The following is an 18763-nucleotide window of genomic DNA, read 5'->3' on the forward strand; positions in this document are numbered from 1 at the left end:
CCTAAGTCCTACTGGCAGTAAGAATTTAGTAAGCTATCCCAGTGGTTTGCAGATTCCCCAAATCTTAGCATCATTCTGTACGAGCCCATGACCTTGGTAGTGTGGCAGAGCAGTCAGGCGCATCTTAAGAGGAAGATGTACTCGAAATCTTAGACAGGCATAACAAAGAAGCGCACGTATATTTATATAAAAGATATTATATTTACACCAGAATCACTTTATATACCTCAGATGGTAACAGTAGAATAGAACACTTAGGATTACTAGATATAAAAGTAAAGTGCCCTTTGAACTGTGTTGTTTGTGGTTACATTTGTAGCAATGTTAGAAAGGGAAAAGGTAAGGTTATCGTATTATCAGTAATTGCGCACTCGTGCAGTTTGCAACAGGTTATGCAGTAATGCATTTATAATGCAAACACGTATATAAAAGTCACTTAAAGGGAGGAAAGTAAGTGGTAGTGCAACATGAGCTTAGCTCAAGGTTCTAGAGACTTTCTTCGCCTGACAAGTCTTCCAAAAATGCAACCCTAGCTAAAGGCAGTTCAGAGAGGACTGGCTTGAAGTCTTGACAGCGAATAGTGAAGAATTCCTGCAGCTTTCTTCTAGTGTCTTAAGTTATGGAAACAGCAAGTTGGCACCTTTTCAGCAGCACCAACAGAGGGCACAGAGCGCCTAGTCAATCTTCGCTTCCTGCAGTCCCACACTCTGGTGAGGGGGTCTGGGCAAGTTGGATGGGATCTGATAATAAGAGTTCCCCAAGATGGCGGCCAGGCGGTGAGGACATGTGAGCAGCCGGCTCCAAACAATGAAGCAGGGCACTGGAAGCGGCTCCCCCCAATGGGAATTGTGGCGCTGAATGACAAGGGAACGCCCGGTGGGAGCAGAGACCAGTGAATGTGGCTTTGAACAAGGTGAACAGCAGAGCAGCATCAGGCAGAAGAGCCAACACTGCGCAGAGGACGGATAAAACGGGGCAACCAACAGCTGCAGGGCAAGCCGAGAACGCGGCACAAATTAGGGTTTTACACGGGACGTCCAAGCATGTTAAGCCGGACACGGCCGGCCCTCAACTAAAGATGCAGAGACAAGGCGGCCCCCTCGTGGATTGATGAACACCCCCCCTCCACCCCCCCCACCACATTGCCTCGCTGCCCGATCTAAAGACCCAGTGAAGCCAGCCGCACGCCTCAGAGGGACAGGACCAGCACTTGGCAGGTGAGCGGCTGCAACACAAGGAATGACCTACACAGCAGCGGTGCCACGAGGGCCCCGGTACTACATCCCCCCCTGCTCCACCCAACAGGGGGGAACGGGAGCACCTAGCCCCACTCAGAGCCAGGAGGCACCCGGCGTCCACAGAGCAGCAACTCTGGGAAATCCCGACCACTGCTCAACCCCTACGCAGCATCTGAGGCCCAATCAGCTACTGCACCCCAGAACAGCAATCATTCACACAAAGCCTGTGCAGGTCTCCCTCAGTCCCTCCCACCCACCAATCAAACAGCAACCACTCCTGTCCACAGATGAGGGAAAGGGGAGTGGTATACCAACGGGGAAGCCGGGTCTTCTCCTACCCCCCATACTCACGGCTCCAGGACAAACATCACCCCCAGAACCCCATAGGGCACCCAGGGGCCCCCGATAGGGTGCCCAAAAAATACCCCTCCAAATAACGCACGCCGGGGCAACAACATGGCAACAGGCGGCCCAGGTGGCAGGCATACAATAAAACACCAGACGCAGGTTTAAAGACAACCAAGCAACCTACCTGTGGAGTTAATCAAGGCCTACAGCAAGGGGTGGGTCAGCAAGAAAAAAGCAGTGGGAGAAACCAAAGGCCTACCAGATGCCGAGGAAAGGGGGAGGGGGGGGGGGGGACCACACGGCACCCAGTAAGAGAACCAAAGCCATTATGGGTCGAGAAAGCCCCCTTCAACGCTGCTGGGCTAACAAATTGGACCCGGGGGACCTGTAAGACAAATTACAGACGCTCCCGAACATCGCAGGAAACGACCCAGGCACCCCACCTGCCAGAATGGCCGCCTCGATAGCCGACATTGAAGCCTACTTCCTCAGGTTTCAGGAGAAACTTAGAGCTACGTTTCAAATACAATTAATCTCCTTTATGGGGGAAATGAAAACAATCCATCATGGGCATAAAGAGATATATTACAGCCTTGCAGGAGAGGACAGACACCACCAAAAGGGCCCTACAGGAAGTGGTAGAGGACAGCCCCAAAATAGACGTGGCCCTGGAACCCTAGCAAGGGTAACTCAAAACATGGAAATGCAAAGAACTAGAAATCAGGTCCAGCAGATCGAATATACGCATCTGGAATTTGCAGGAGGCAATAAGTGACGCTGGCCTGAAACCCACAGCCACGCAGATATTCTCAGACCTCCTGGGTATGGCAGCGCCAAGGGAAATCCCAATCGACAGGATCCATAGGACAGGACCCAAACTACAAGAATCAGGGGCACGAGGATGTGCTGCCCACCTTGGCAAGGTAACCCCAAAAAGAGGCCATCCTCTGAGCAGCTCGCCCAGCGGAACCAATCACCTTCAATGGAGTGGAAATTCACCTATACCAAGATCTGACGCAGTCAACCCTCAAGAAAAGAAAAGGAGGCGGTGGTGAGACAGCACCAGGCCAAGCAAGTCAAATATAAATGGACATTCCCCTTTGGACTCCTCTTCCAGTGTGAAGGGCGCCAGCACAGTATCACAACAAGGGAGGAAGGGGCACACCTTTTACACAGAGGAAGAAGAGGACTGTCTGGTATCAAGCGACGCGCCGCAGCTACCCAAACACCCTAAATCATGGGACTGGACACCATTAAGGAGAAGCCGTAGGCGTCCACAGCTACGTGGCCTACACTATCTGCACCCCCAAAAAGACAAGGACGCTACAATCGCAGAAGGAAAATGACACGAGAACCGACAGCATCAACACGCAAACATGACACCCAAGCTGCGCCTCAGGGGACGGTGGCAGCAAATGGCCAAAGGAACTTTGAATCGCCATAGGAGCATTAGCACTCCCTGGCAGTACCTGCCAGCGCAACTTGCTGGCATACAGCATGGGAAGACACACAGGTACTGTGGCTCACACCAGGACAGATGGAGAAAGAAGAGGGTGGGGGAGGACAGAGGGGGAGGGTACTCAATGGTACTTGGATAATGGGCAGAGCAGGGAAGGAACCAGGGAGGCCATGTTGGGGTGGTGCTCTCAACACAGGTTTGTCGCAAATTTTTCCCAGGGTACTAATCCCTAGGCACACGAGAAATATCACGTAGGATGGTCAAATTTCTCACACTTAATATAAAGGGGCTAAACACTCCAGTAAGCTGGCAAGGCTACCAACACGATGCACCAGATCAGCAAGTTATTTACCCCTGGTAACGTTCTTTCGACTGGATGTTGCTCCCACATATTCCTCATCTTTTGACATGTGTTGTCCAGCTTCAGCTGCTTCAAAAAATAATTTTCCGGCAGAGGCGCTGTGTCTCGACTCGATGTCCCTCGAAGGCCTCCATCGATGACTATATCAGCAAAGGCATATATAGCAAGCGCAGCGCCCGTTGGCTTCAGTCCCGTTTACCCCACCCCCCCTTACTGCAGAAATACCTGCACAAGTACAGGCATGACCATACTCCGCCTTGAAGGAACGAAAGCTGTAGTTGCATGGGAAATTCTACTGTGGGTAGGCGGGGAAGGCAATGAGGAATACGTGGGAGGAACATCCAGTCGAAAGAACGTTACCAGGGTAAGTAACTTGTTCTTCAAATTAATTGTGTCCTACGTATTCCTCATCTTTTGACAGACTCCCAAAGCAGTATTTGATTTGGAGGAGGGAGTAGCATTTCACCTTATACGTTTTCATGAACCAAGTGCAGGATTGCTTTACCAAGGCTACCATCCTGACCGAGGAAAGATGTTCAGGCAATAATGCTTTGTTAATGTGTGGATATTAGACCATGTTGCCTCTTTACAAATGGTCCAACCCTTTGCAGAGCTGTAGAGGTAGCCATGCCCCTGGTGGAATGGGCCCTTAAAACATCCGGAGGCTCCTTTCCTGCCAATGTGTAACATTCTGAAATGGCCAGAATTATCTATCTGGATAAGGTTTGCCTAGAGACAGCCTGACCCAGTTTGTGACCTGTATACCCAATGAAAAGTAGATCAATACGCAGTTTTGACATTCTAGATATATGAAAGCTTAACGCTCTACGAGGGTCCAACCTATGCAGTCTTTCCTCCTCCTTGCTAGGATGAGGTGGGGGGGGGGGGAATAGAAACAAGGTAGGACAATTTCATGTCCTATATGAAAATCAGAAATGATTTTGGGCGTACGAAGTCGCTGGAGACAGGGTCTTTGCACCCCACACTGCAGGGGGAAAACAGTGCTGATACACAAGCAGGGGAAGCCACCCAAAAACCGTGCCTCGTACCGCCCAATCGCCTTACTTAATAAACATTGACAACAAGATATTTGACAAAGTCCTGGAGAAGAGACTGATCCCTTTGATGCCCATCCTGGTACTCGCTGATCAGGCTGAGTTTATTACCGGGTGGAATACCACCTACGGCCTTCACCATCTCTTCAGGGTTGTTGAGGCGCTTGATCCCTCATCCCAGGCTGTCGCAGTGTTTTTGGATACCAAGAAGGCCTACAACTCAGTCGAATGGACCTTCTTATTCGTGGTATTACAGAAGATGGGGCTTGGACACTACTTCATTAGACTGGTCTCCCTCCTTACACTGACCCCTCTGCTAGTATAGTGGTGGGCCAAGTGAGATCTGCAGGCTTTGTGAGGTGGAACAGGAACCGACGGGGGTGCCCCATCTCTCCGCTCTTATTTTTCCTGGTAATGGAACCGCTGGCGGCGCTCCTCAGTGGGCAGCACATTCAGAGGGGATTGAGCATAGGCCCGCACAGACTGATAATATTTCTGTATGATGTGGCCCCTTTCGTTGATAATCCTGTGGACAAACTATGCCCAGCAATGAGAGAAGTGTTGAGGTTTGGGGCTATCTCGTCTTAGAATCAACCACAACAAATCCGTGGTGTTCCCCCTCACGGAGAAGACCTGGGCAATCGCAGACAAATTAGGCCTCAGGTGGGAGAACACTGGAGTCCGCTATCTAGGGATAATGGTGTCCCGTAGCTGGGACGACCTTTACCAGGACAACTACGGAAGGGTCGTTAGGAACCTTCAAGAGGCGGCAGTTACTTCGCACATGGGACTGATCTCTGTGGTCAAAAATTGTCATTCTCCTCACTTCACTAACGTCGCCCTACTGTTACCAGGCACCTTTTTCCGAAGATTGACAGGGCTTGTCCAGCGAAAACCAGTTAGAGTCGCATACACGATGATGATACAGCAAATGGCAGGGGGAGGGGGAGGAATGCTACTGGGATTGCCTGATCTGGAACAATACTACTGGGCTGCACAGGCACAGTTCCTCGGGCACCGGTACACCATATAGTTTGTGAAGACGCATGTACAGGTGGAAAGGTCTCCGGTGCCCCCCCCTGCCCATGGTTGACTAGCACTAGCGAACGGGTATATCTGCAGTGGGCATGTAAACTGGGATTCGAACCCTCTGCAATCTCTTCAGAGGGAGTGTTCTTTACGGTTCAGCAGGCAAGAGAATGAGGGGGTAGCTCGGCGTTGGATGTTTTAGTATTTCCGTTTGCGAATGGTGCTCAAAGACCTCCTTCCCACATTCCCAGACCAGCCCTCGATGTGGTCATTGTTGCAGGGAGTGATCCGATCGTTGAGGGAGGGCCACCTGGAATCACAAAGTTATAAAGGACTGGTGATGGGCACGCCACAGTGAGGGGAGACCCCCGCAAAGGAGGTGGGAGAAGGCTTTGGGAGGCCCCATCAGGGATGAAGACTGGATGTACTAAAACAAACCCAGAAAGTGTCTTTCGATTCTAAATATAAGCTCAAACATTTCAATTTCTTACACCAGACCGATCATGGCCAGGATTCACAAACACTTTCCCGCCACCCCAGCCGCATTTGCTAGATGTACATTCACACCAGCAGGCTTTCTCCATCTGCCATGGAGTGTCCATGATCTCCAGGTTCTGGGATTGAGGTTCTAGTGAAAATATTGCAAATAATTGGGGAGCCGAGAGCCCGAACCTATTGCTGCCCTGTTGGGATGCACAAGGGCCCTGTAGTCCGCATTGAGACGGCCAGCCAGACTGCTGCTAGTGGTGGCACGCAGGAGGGTGGACATGTCCTGGGAGGGCGGGGGGGATGGTGCTTGCTCTCCCAGTTCTCAGGGGTGGCTCCAGGATGTTGCTTATTGCTATAACACCGAGACTGGCTTTATCCAAACCATGCCCCTACATGCTGCCCCCCCGGAGATCTGGGGCTCGTATGTTCAATACTTGATTACAACTGCGCATTAGGCATACCATATTGTAGGCCAAATGGAGCCTCTTCATCAAACTGCTCATCCTCTTTATAAAAAGGAGACTTAACATTCCTGCGTAGTGGTACATCTGTTTCCTCGAGAATAATGGGTTCTGTCAGTAATGGGGTCGACGCTGGAGTAGTCGTCAAAATGTTCTTGATCAGCGCTATTGGTTTGACTGGGGCGCTGGGCATCGGTGCAGCTGGCAATGATGGCACAGCTGGCGTTGATGTCGATGGTTATGCAGGCGAAGGTGTCGACGACCTCGTCTTATGCTTGCGGCTCGACTGATCCTTCGATGAGACTTCAAACGGATTGTGGCCTCGCAATGCGGGTCTGGCCTTCATCCCGGGCGCACAGTATTCCCGCCTTATTTCGAACGCGCGGTAGAAGCATGGTTTGGAGGCTTTTGTTTTTTCTAATATTTTGAGCATCTCTGCCCGGAAGGCCTCCATTTGAAATAGAAACTCTCCAAGAAACGCCTATCAAGCATGTTGACAGACATTGACTGAAGTTGAGGCAATATTCACAGATTTTCCAGGCAAATGCCTAGGGCAAAGTAGCGGGGGTCCTAATCGCAACTCAACAAGGGCTGGCAGCGCAAATAATAGCCACAAAGGCAGACAAAGCAGGGAGATTCCCATTCATCACCCTGCGAATAGACAACAGTATTGACGATAGCGTTAATATATGCCCCTAACTCTGGGCAAGGTGGCTTCCTAAGTACCGTCTTACCAGAGGTAGAATTATTCCATCAAGGGGAGATTTCAATGTAGCTTGGGATCCAAAGAAAGACAGGAGTGCAAAGCAATCACAACCACACCCCACGGTCACCAGCCTTAAAATCAAAAATGGAACATCTCACACTCCCAAGATGTATGGCAAAGCCAGGCCTTACTACTCATGTGCACCCCCCACCACCTCCTCCCACATATACTATATATGGTCCTCCTATATAGTATCCGCTCTGTGGCAGGATCACACAAGTAGACCTCCACACCTTGGCACTCAGACCATGCCCCCATATAAATCTCCAACAGCAAAAGAGGGTTATGGAGTTGGGGCTTCCCCAATGAGGTACACTCAGACCAGGTTATGAGGGGCGAGGCAGAAGGTAAGATCAAGGAATACGTGAACACAACGCAGAAGCAGGGGCACTGGAAGCAGTAGTTGGGACACCTTTAAGGCGACGCTCATGGGGGTGGGGGGTATCCAACAGCCCTCTGTGTATTGCAGCACAAGCAATTGAGAGCCCTGAAGATAGAGCTGGAAGAGTAGAAAGCTGTGAAGGGAATATCAGAACGTAAAGGACAAGCTGCACCTCCCTCAGATGAGGAAGGTAGAAAGGACCCTCTTAACATTAAAACAGGAGCTACTATGTACACGCTAACAAGGCAGATAAGCTGCTTGCCAGACAATTGAAACAGAAAGCAGCATCCCAAACCATCCAAGGGATTGTCAATCCACAAGGTACTAAGGTGTGCATCACCCTCGAAATAGCAGACCAATTTGTTAATTTGTACTCCACACACTATAGATCAGACAAATCAGGTGAAATTCAGTAGAACGCATAACTTAAGCTCACTCTTACTCCCTAAAATCACCTTGAAAGACCAAGCTTCATTAGGAGGGCCGAGCTCATGATGGAGAGACAAGCAATTACGAGCCTAGCCCTTAATAAAGCCCTAGGGCCGGATGAGTCCCAGCAGGATTCTACAGAACAACAGACCCTGGCACCAAGGCGGGTCTCGCTATTTCAACTCATTCAGGCACTCCGTTCCCATCAACCGCACGATGGTCGAAGCTAAAATTATACTGTTCCGCAAACCAGCTGAAGTCCCGGCACAAGGCGCGTCATACAGGCCCATCGCCCTCAAACGTAGAGGCCAAGTTATACACCAAATTACTGGCCAACAGGATGGAAATCCTTTTCCCACAGCTTATCCATCCAGACCAGTCCGGATTTATACAACATAAACCCACAATAATATGCACAGAGTTTGTCACATCACAGAAAAGATCCAACGGAAGAGCAATCCTGCCATCCTCTTTAGATGTCGAGAAGGAGTGGCCTCTGCAGAATTCGCCCTACAGTCTGGCACACGAAAGGGTTGTGCCCTTACTCATTATCGCCATTACTATATGCCCTGTCCATCGAACACCTGACGATTAAGATGCACATCGACGTCACTTGGTCAGGCATACTCCAAGGAACAGAAGAAAAAGTATTTCTGTATGCAGATGACTTACTCATCTACCTCAGCAATAGCCTAACAACCCTCCCATATATCAAATCCCTACTACAGGACATAGGCCCTATGGTGGAAATAAATTGGAACAAAACTGAATTAATGCCCCGTCAACTAGACTTCCCAAGGGATTCAGGGGGTGGGGGTGGCGCTGTTTACTCTTTAACTGCAATCTGTAAAATACCTAGGCACGCATACAAGCACCTCAATGACAGAACTTCACAACCTTAACTACCCTCGGATTCTCGAAACCATCCAAAATGACCTGGAGAGAAGGACACGCTGACCCTATCCACGTCAGGGAGGATCAATGCCCTAAAAATGAACTCCTTCCCTAAACTGATATACATAACAATGATGCTCCCAATCGGCCCGACTCCACACATCCTGAAAGAGTTAAATAAAGCCATTAGCAAATTCATTTGGCAGGTAAAGAGGGCACGGAGCCGACTCCCCATACTACAAGCGGGCAAACCCAACGGGGCCTTGCGTTCACCTTACTTAAAGCATATTATGAAGCAGCTCAACTGAACTAGGTAAAACGATGGCTGAACAACAGCGATGATACTAGCTGGCGTAACACGGAACTTACCCTAATGGCCCGCTAACCCCCATAGAGATCATGGCAATACCCCTACAAAACCTTCCACGATCATCAGCACACACCCGATTATAGGACCCACCCTACAACAATGGCACAAGCTACAGGTGGCGCAAGGGGCACATACTAGGAGAGCACCGGAATGGGCCAGCATCCGATCGGTCATGACCTATGGACGGACACAGACAATCCACCGACAAAAAATGGGTGCATGGGCCAATGTGCAGATATTCAACATTATGGAAGGTGTCATTGGTAGGGTTCCAAGACACACACAGGATCATTTGTTTTTTTTTTTAAGAAAAACTTTACAAAAATTTAATTAAATCACAAACCTAAGAAGAAGAAAAACAGTTTAACATAAAATCCCTCAATAGTTGATAATTATGGGACATAAAATTACATAGATCCAGAGAACCAGTTATACATTACATTCATTTACATCATACTAAAAACAAGCTTAATATACAGATACAAATCTGTTTCTCCCCATCATTGTATAACAATGTCTTGTGCAAAGCAAGCTAGTGAATACAAGAATGATACATACTAATATCCAGAGTTCCTAGACATTTCTTTCTCTGAAAGTATGCAAGTAGATTCTTTCGAGAACGAACCTTTGTGCAAATCAAGCAAATGTGCAAAGCATATCAACAATGTCCTACATTGAAATAGAAATAGAAGCACACACAGTCGACTAAACTTAAGATATCAAAAGGGTCATATAATAAAATGAGTGCATGCTCAAACAATTATGATTTGACTGGTTAGAGTTTATACAGCTCTCAATTAAACAGAATAAAACTAAGTAATTGAGCGTACATGACAAATTATTCATATTTCAGCAGTTGTAAGTCAATGATTTTTAAAAACTGGGTCAAAGCGGATCTAAAAGACCTGGATTCTCCCCCCATCTTTCTTTGCCAAAGAGATTCTTGTGAGCCTTCTGCCTCCAAATGCACACATTTTATTAATAATGATTCGTGGCTCCCTATTCTAAATTGCTTCAGTGTTGCCTTGGTTTCTAAACAATTCTGGAATCTGCATTGTAACCTGAGAGGGGCGCATTTATCATGCCACCAGTGCACCACCCTCTCATGAGTATGCATTTCATTCAATCTAAAAACGCATAAGTAACGTACGGGCATAACTGCACGGGGAAGAGGTAATGTATGGACTTCGCAAATCCCTTTTCCTTACAAATTTTGCATACTCCGTAAAAGAACTGTATTTGTTCGAATTCTCAAATTGAATGGATCCAGTCCATTTTAGAAATTTTTTTTTGTAAATCGAAGGCAGGACGAATAATCAGATCGAGGGCGATACCAAGTTTTAATTAATGTGTGCATTTTCATACAATAAACGGCAAAAGACCTCGGACCATTGGCAGTCATAGCGTGGAAATCTTGGTATAGTGAGTTCCTTGGAGGGTTCGCCATTTTGGCAAAATTGCAAAGAGACCTCCACGAAAATCTGGATGCCAACGAGGTTTGGCCAAGTTCATGTCAGATTACTGAATTCGGAATTGACAATGCTAGACGAAGTGCAGACTTCATAGTCCCTGTAAAATGTTAAAAATTTAGTTATGTCGAGTCCGTATAGGAGTACTGGTTCCACGTACAAAGATAAAAATAAAAAAAAACATTCCAAGCCAGACATAGGATATTGGACCTGGGGTTTGGGGACTGGCTAAAGTACCACACCATCCAGGCTACGATCATCAAAAAACACCACGCTAGAATAACGCCTGCATCCCCCACGCAATCTGAGACAGAAATTGAGCTAAATACTGATGCATTCCCGCGAATCTGTAATCTCTACCTAATGATAATACCCAACAACAAAACCAGGCCACACACACTAGCAGCAACATGGTCGGAGGACCTGGGAACTCCAATCAGCACCCTGGACATGCAAAGGGGCTTCTCGGCCATCCATGCGGTCTCCCTCAACCTCAAAAACAAGAAAATCCAATATAAAAAAAATACTACAACGTCTACATTACACGCAAGCCAAACTATAATATGGGGCTCAAACTCACAGCCCTATGCTAAAGAGGGTGCAACGACATTGGGACACGTGCAATGGGCCTGCCCCACCATCATTCCATACTGGCGCAATGTACACCAAAACAGGAATCAAGGGGGCGGGCATCGCTTTCATCCCCAACGCGATGATTCTAGGCATGGATGAGACAGGAGACACAGCACCGTATCTGGACAATTATGGGTGGGTAGCCATAGCGACCCCTGCAGATGTATCTTGATGGCCACGTAGTCACGCCTGAAACATGCAAGTGTTGGGATGTAAGAGCTCCAAGGACGGAGACGGGAAAACGGCTGCCCGAAAGCGGGGTGGAAGACTAGACAGGAGCCAACTGATTTTGGCCACAACTAGTGGCATATTATCTACCATTAATTTGATGTTTAAATCTATGAATGCGCAACCGATGAGCGGGATTGTCTCTTATTTGTGGATTATGCTCATGTGTGTTTTAAAATGAATAAAACAGTTTGAAAAAAAAAAAATATATATATATATATATATATATACACACACACACATACATACACACATTTCACAAAATAAGTACATTTTGGCAAAAACACCAGAAGGTCAAAAAATCTACACTGGGGCAATGACTGCCATCGCATTGTTATTTCACAAAACGTACACTTGTAATGTCTTTAGTGTACTTGCCACTGGTTAGTGTAAAGATTAAAGGGTCGGGAGACTCCAAGGTAAGTTCATCGTAGCTTTGCTGTCCAGGCCCTGTACTTCTTCACGATACACATGGGGATGTTAGGGGACACGGATGACAAGACAGTAGAGAGAACGACACTGGGCTTGTCCCACACCCAGGCACCACACTAACTGGCAAGCACCAACGGTCACACACAGAACACTAGAACCCTCACGTTCTATAACCAGCCATAACATCACCGCACTCTAAGCTTACATCACAACACCTCATCCTCCCTTGGGAAAACAACCACAAAATGATAAAGGAATCGTGACCAGCACAAAACCCTCGATCACTTGAGAACACACCCGCACCAGAGTTGCTGCACACAGCGGCCATCCATGTCCATAACTCTAGCACTCAAAACACAAAAAGGAAAACCCTAACAGGCCTAACCGGACCACTGAAAGATGCACAAAAGCTCCACTGGACAAACACCTCCTCACACACTCTCACCACCTAGATCACTAGAAACAACCCCAACAATCCATGCTCCTCGATAGACACCCTCGAGGCCAGAAAACAACAAAACGAACTTCCACCCTCCCGAGCTGCCCCTCGGGACCTAGGACTACCACTCTTAGAGATAGGGCCCCATTCTTGGAGGTAAGGGGTCAACGGCACCGGTAATGGTGCCAGTGCAGTTAACCCCTTATTGCCGCAGTACAAGGTCCTTTAGCGGGTCCCGCTAAGGGCAGCTGGTTTTTCCAGGCACCCTTAGTAGGAGCCGCTTAAGGACCAGCATGCTAACAACGGGCCCGTTAGTAACGAGCCTGTTGTTATCATGGTCCCCATTCCCATTGAGCCCTATGGGGGGCTCGAATGGGGATGGGTTCCCTGAATGGGGAAATACCAGGTCCTCCAAGGTTGGAATGTACTGGTAATTCCATGGCTCTAATAGCGCCATGGCTACCTCTAACCTTGTAATGAGGCCCATACCATTGTTCAAATAACAATTACACACCAACCCATCCTAAACCACTACGCACATACACCTCCCTCTCGTCTGCCACCTCCGAGCACAACCCAGCTCGAAAGTGAGCAACAACAATTCCATGAAAACAAAACCAGATATATACTCACTGCATAATCATCCAAATACGGCTAACCACCCCTATAGCAACTTCGGCATTTTGAACATACCTAACACCACCTGCTTCGAAGCCAGTGACTGGGAAAACGCACACCTATATGAACACACCTTCCACCACCAGCAACACAACCTGCTTCGAAGACAGGCACTGGGATGACTCCAGAGAATACCACTCTTAGTTGTACCCGAACCACAAGAACATAAACACCTCAACGCGTTCCAGACCTCACTTGGTCTACACAGACACCTCAGCAAGTTAAGAGCACAAACCTGCTCTAAGCACACCTAATAATTTGAGGAACTACACCCGAGCACACCCTTTTGCTCCCGTCACACCCCCTTTTTAAAACTGCAAAAATCTAGCAATGGGTGTAAACCTGTACCCAAGCACCACCACTGCTCAACGCCTAACCGTCTCGTACGACTAGAGAAACTGCTCAACCAAACACTGCTCACTCCAATTAAATGGGATCAGTCACCCTACGCGCATACACTAACACCAAACAAACTTACTTCACTTCATACGCACCATACCGCTTTACTCACACACTACATGTTGCAGGAACACCAACGGCCATCAAGGTGATTAGCCAGCAACCTTCCACTTTGCCACAACGTCATTTCACCCTCAGACTCGTCCCAGCCACCTCGGTCGGAGCCCCTTCAAAGTTGGCCCCAACAGGCTTTTGCCACCAGTCACTGCCTGCGCCACTACATGCCAAGCGGACCTATGGAGGGGACCTAGTCACCAACAACTGCCAGACAGATCTTCCACGGAAGAATTCCGGTCCTTCCTCCATCTCCAGGGCCGCTCTTCACTGCTCGACAACAGCTCCTCCCACGCTCCAACAACCAAGGGACAAAGGACTCCTCTGCACAGCTTGCTCACACGCTGTACCGCAGCCACACAGGTGGGGCCAGTTTCTCAGCCTGCCTACCCTTCAGACCTCAATCAGCCCGGGGGCTTCTCCAATCAACCTGCAACACTTCAGAGCTGGCTCCGACTCAGCCATGGCAACGCTGCTGACGAACGCCACACCAAGTGGGGAAAATTGGCACAGGCTCCGGGGAGCCAATTCCAACGCAGGGCCCGCCTGGGTGTGGGGAAAGACGCCTGGGGGCAGTGTTCTCTCGTTCGCCGACTGCTGGACTCCCCTCCCCCCCGCCGCCAGCAGCACTTGACGTCGAAGAACACAGTACACCTACCATCCCATCCTAGTCGCCAGAGTAAAGGGTCGGGAGACTCCAATGTAAGTTTATCATAGCTTTACTGTCCAGGCCCTGTACTTCTTCACTATGCACATGGGGATGGTAGGGGACATGAATTACAAGGCAGGAGAGAAAGACACTGGGCTTGCCCCACACCAACGCATCACACTAAATGGCAAGCAACAGTCACCCACAGAACACTACAACCCTCACGTTCTATAACCAGCCATAACATCACCACACTCTAAGCTTACATCACTAGCTAGTCACAAACGCTTGAAGAAAAAAAAAAGTTATTCTGAACAGCAGCATTGGAAGTACCGTCCTACGTTATGCTGTTTGGCTACATTAAGCACGTTTACCTCATGATTAAACAGAAAGAAATTAGTTTTTCCCCTGAAACAAGAAATAAAATATACCGAAAAAACAAAGAAACACCACAAAGATCGGGTTAAGCTGCCTGGGCAGTGGTTTCAAGGATCCTTTAACAGACAACACGTCGAATTGGGAAAGGACAAAGCTTGCACTTGACCTTTTCACCCTAAGCCTACAGACTAAATCGGAAACAAGCTGTGGAGGCGAGGGCAAGAAGCAACACCGCGAGATGAGATTTCGGGGAAGGGCAACCAATGGGAAACGTTCCAGCACTTTCGCAAAGTAGATAAAACCACCACGTAAACAATACACGCTTAAAAAAAATGCGCTCGCCGTCACCGGAATATCGTTCAAATGAGAGCAAAAGCATCGTAGGTTCCGTGTTTGACTCCATGGGGTCGCATAGGAACAGACTATCCTTGGATCCTGACGAGCGCATGTGTGTGGCCAATGCGGGAGATCAACAGGTTTAGACAAACCAAACAACCAGGGACTACCGTGAATTGGCTGGTATCTATAGTCCAATGTGTTGCCGTGTGTCACTTTATCACCCTGTCGGCTTCCACGAGGAGAGGGGAACAACCGACAGAAAACCGCCGATCGTGTGTCACTCATTCTGGAAAATCTCGGCTGCACCGATCGTGTCGATTCCAACAAGAAGCTAATGTGCGGTGACCCCAGGCACCATTAAGAAGCATACCATCAATTACGTATAAACGGGAGGTGTAATAAGACAAGTAAAATGCCATGAATTCCACTGCCCGTGGTTAAATGAGAACAGGAACAACAGCGTAACAGGAGCCATGCAATTTAGGAGTTCACAATTTAGGAGGCTTCGAATAGGTAGCTGGAGCATCCAGAAAAAAAATACATAAAAACACATGGATGTACCCCTAACAACGCTCACTGCCTAGCATCACTTTCAGGCAATCCAGACTTTTCATGCAAATACATTGTCAAGTTGTGACGAGATACACATATATTGCGAAAAACATGACTAAAGACCAGCACTACGGTGTCACGCTTGGCAGAGTCCACTTTGTAGATTGGGTAATTGTGCTCATTCTGCTCAGCAGTCATCGCATAAACCGGGCTGATCACAAACTCCCCCTTCCCCGCCCCCCAAAAAAAGACCGCCTACAAAGAGCTAAAAACAACAAGGGGCAACGTAAGTAAATACAGTGTTTGTCTTGCACCAGCCTTTTTCTTGAAAGTGCGTTATTCTCCAAAGCTAGCTTAATCAAATTGGGAATGCAAGAATCACGAACGAAGAAAGCAGTTGTATTTTTTACAAAACGCTCTCAAAATGTCTACTCTTAGTTTGTCAAACGCTGAGACCAGCAGTCTGGAGCAAGGAATCGTATAGTATGGATTTGCGGGGGGTGGGGGGGTTGCTTCATTGCTATATGCTCTTTCTTAAAAGCAATCTGTTCAAATGAAGGTAGAAAAGCAACCAACATGAGTCCAAAAACAAACCGTTTTAGTATATAAAAACAACGTGGTTTAGCAACACCTGTAATTACATTAACCGGAAGGACAGGAAGTACCACCCAAAAAAAGTCAGTTATTTAAAACCCAGGTTCATAGAACCCACCCCCTATGAAAACAATGCAATAACAACGCATAGATGGTTTCAAACACAAGTGGATCATGAGCAGAGAAAAATCCAAATAAGGCTCAAAGAACCCACCCCCGAGTAGAAACAAGGCATTTTAAAAAAAATGCCTAGGGGGTTCAAACAAGTGGTTCAGGAGCCAAGGTAAACACCAAATTGGTATACCAAAAAGGCTAAAACGCCCACCCAAAAAAAAAAAAAAAAAAAAAAAAAAAAAAATCAATTTACAATAATATACAAACGCAATAGCTCAAAGAACCCACCCCTGAGGACAATCAATGCAACAACAAAACATAAGGGGGTTTCAAACACAAGTGGTTCATGAGCCAAGAGAACGGCAATAAGTCACCCTGTGAGCATGGAAGGGCGCAAGGCCCAAACCCATATCAGGTTGGATGCAAATGGAAACTCTATAAACGACCTCCGATGATGGAAAATAATTACCCCTCAACGAGCACTACCTCTCCACCTCACATGGAAAAGACAAAAGAATGCAGAGGAAGGTAAACAGCAAAACCAAGAATGAACAAACGGACAGCCCACACGATCAGCCTCGAATTGGCCCTATGTGGGAGTAGGGCTCCCCACTCACCTGACCCCTCTGTCCCCAAAATATATTCTTGTTATTTTCTAAGTGATGATTGGTTTTCTTTTTGCACCATGGCTTGTATTACAATAAAGCTTGTGGCCAAAGTTTTTCCATCTCACATCCTGTTTTGGCCTCCTCATTCACTGTCTTACATGTCACCTGTCACCAGCATGCCACCTTCCCCAGCACCAAAACACGTCCAGTCTAACTACAGTCTGGAGTAAGGAATCGTGAAGTATGGATGGCAGAGGGAGGCTTCATTGCTAGATGTTCTTAAAACCAATCTGTTCCAAGGAATGTAGAAAAGCAACCAACATGACTCCAAAAACAAACCGTTTTAGTATATAAAAATGACTTGGTCTAGCAACACCTTTAATTACATTAACCGGGAGAAAAGGCGGTACCATCCAAAAAAGATGGACCATAGAAAAAAAATGCAACTGAAAACGTACCCTTTGGGAAATACAAACATTTGATCAAAGGCTCCAACCAAAATATTAGTAAGTGTGCGCCTTAAAACAGTTCATACCGAAACCATTACTGCCAAGTTGCAACATGTTATGTGGGGCATGTTTTGAAAAACTTTGCATTTTGGGACATAAGACTTTGGCTAAAGGAGAAAACTGTCGTGTCCCACTTAGAAAGGCATTACAGACTAAATGACCCACGAGGCACTATGCAAAATGGCAAACGAAAATCCCAAGAACAAGAGGAAGAAAAAACATGCTCGGCTGCGCCCCCCGTTCTGTCACTTATGGGGGGGAAGTCGCAACCTGCTCTTACCTCATGAGCTCTGCTGTCATGTCTCTGTCTCAGCACCGTCGCGCCCCCCTGCTCTCCGCTGCTGCTCTGGCCTCCACCCGGCCTCTCATCTGACACTCGCAGCCGCAGCTTCCTCCCCACAACGTAAACACAGAGAGGAAAAAGGGTAGGCACCGGAAACTGGGAGTGCTTTCACTTTAAGAATAGAGCCAAAACGAGTGAACACTCCCTCTTGATCCCAATCCGACTAAATGGCGCTGCAGCCCGGCGCCATAATTATTCGGCAGAGACGAGGAAAACCGAAACGAACAAAGCGGCCACCGCCATCTTGTCGACGGAAGAGGGAGGAAAGAGTCGACGCAATCCGTTTGGCGCGTCCCGCCCCTCCGACTCCGAGCTACCGGCGGTGAATTTTCTGATTGGTCAACTGAGTTCGCCTTCGTTGCTAGGCAAGATTGACGTCCGGGGCAGCCGCTAGAAGGCGCCCGTGAGAAAAGCGGAGTGGAATGTAAGTAGCGAATACACGTTTCGATATTCTCTACGGGATTTGTAGACTGGCTCTAATGGCAACTGCCAGCAGTTTTCGTTCCTTTTTGAGGTATTTTACTTTGTTTTGCACCCCCCCCCTTTATTTTGTATGGTGAGATGGTTTATTTTCCTTCTTGGGATTTTTTATTGTGTTTTGTTTTTAAATAAAAACTTTAACAATTACTGAAAAAGAAACCTTAATTTTTATTGCAATCCTCGAGAACTATCAATTATAACATATAATTTCATAAAACCCTTTGAATGATACATTTTGCTTTATGCAATTTTTCCTGTAAAAGCTCATAAAGATCAATTCAAACTTTAATGTGTGGAGTTGGTCCCCAGGCGCTCTGGTGGATCTGTAAACAAGAGGAGGGCGGGTAAGGTTAGTTGGGTTGAGGCAGAGTGGGAGAAGTGGTGTGTTGGCAGCTTCAGTTCGTATACACCATGCGCTGAGCTTTGGTGTGAGTATCGGACAGGGTGAGACCTCATGTGCTGTTGGTGCTGTTCATGTGTTGTTGATGCAGTGTGGTGAAGTGCGTGCGGTTTGCTGAGCGAGA

General features: G+C 47.7%; 1 protein-coding gene across 1 annotated transcript in view; it reads right to left on the reverse strand.

Annotated features, from left to right (window-relative positions):
- Positions 1-18032, reverse strand: part of ATRX (ATRX chromatin remodeler) — a 2430811-nt gene extending 2412779 nt beyond the window's left edge. Inside the window, exon 1 of the mRNA XM_069612585.1 lies at positions 17697-18032. Within this exon, the coding sequence (XP_069468686.1) occupies positions 17697-17716 (20 nt within the window). The 5' untranslated portion in view covers positions 17717-18032. The remainder of the gene's footprint in view (positions 1-17696) is intronic.
- Between the last annotated feature and the right edge of the window lie 731 nt (positions 18033-18763).

This window comes from Ambystoma mexicanum, chromosome 5p (genome assembly GCF_040938575.1).
Source record: "Ambystoma mexicanum isolate Mex_15411 chromosome 5p, UKY_AmexF1_1, whole genome shotgun sequence".
NCBI lineage: Eukaryota > Metazoa > Chordata > Amphibia > Caudata > Ambystomatidae > Ambystoma > Ambystoma mexicanum.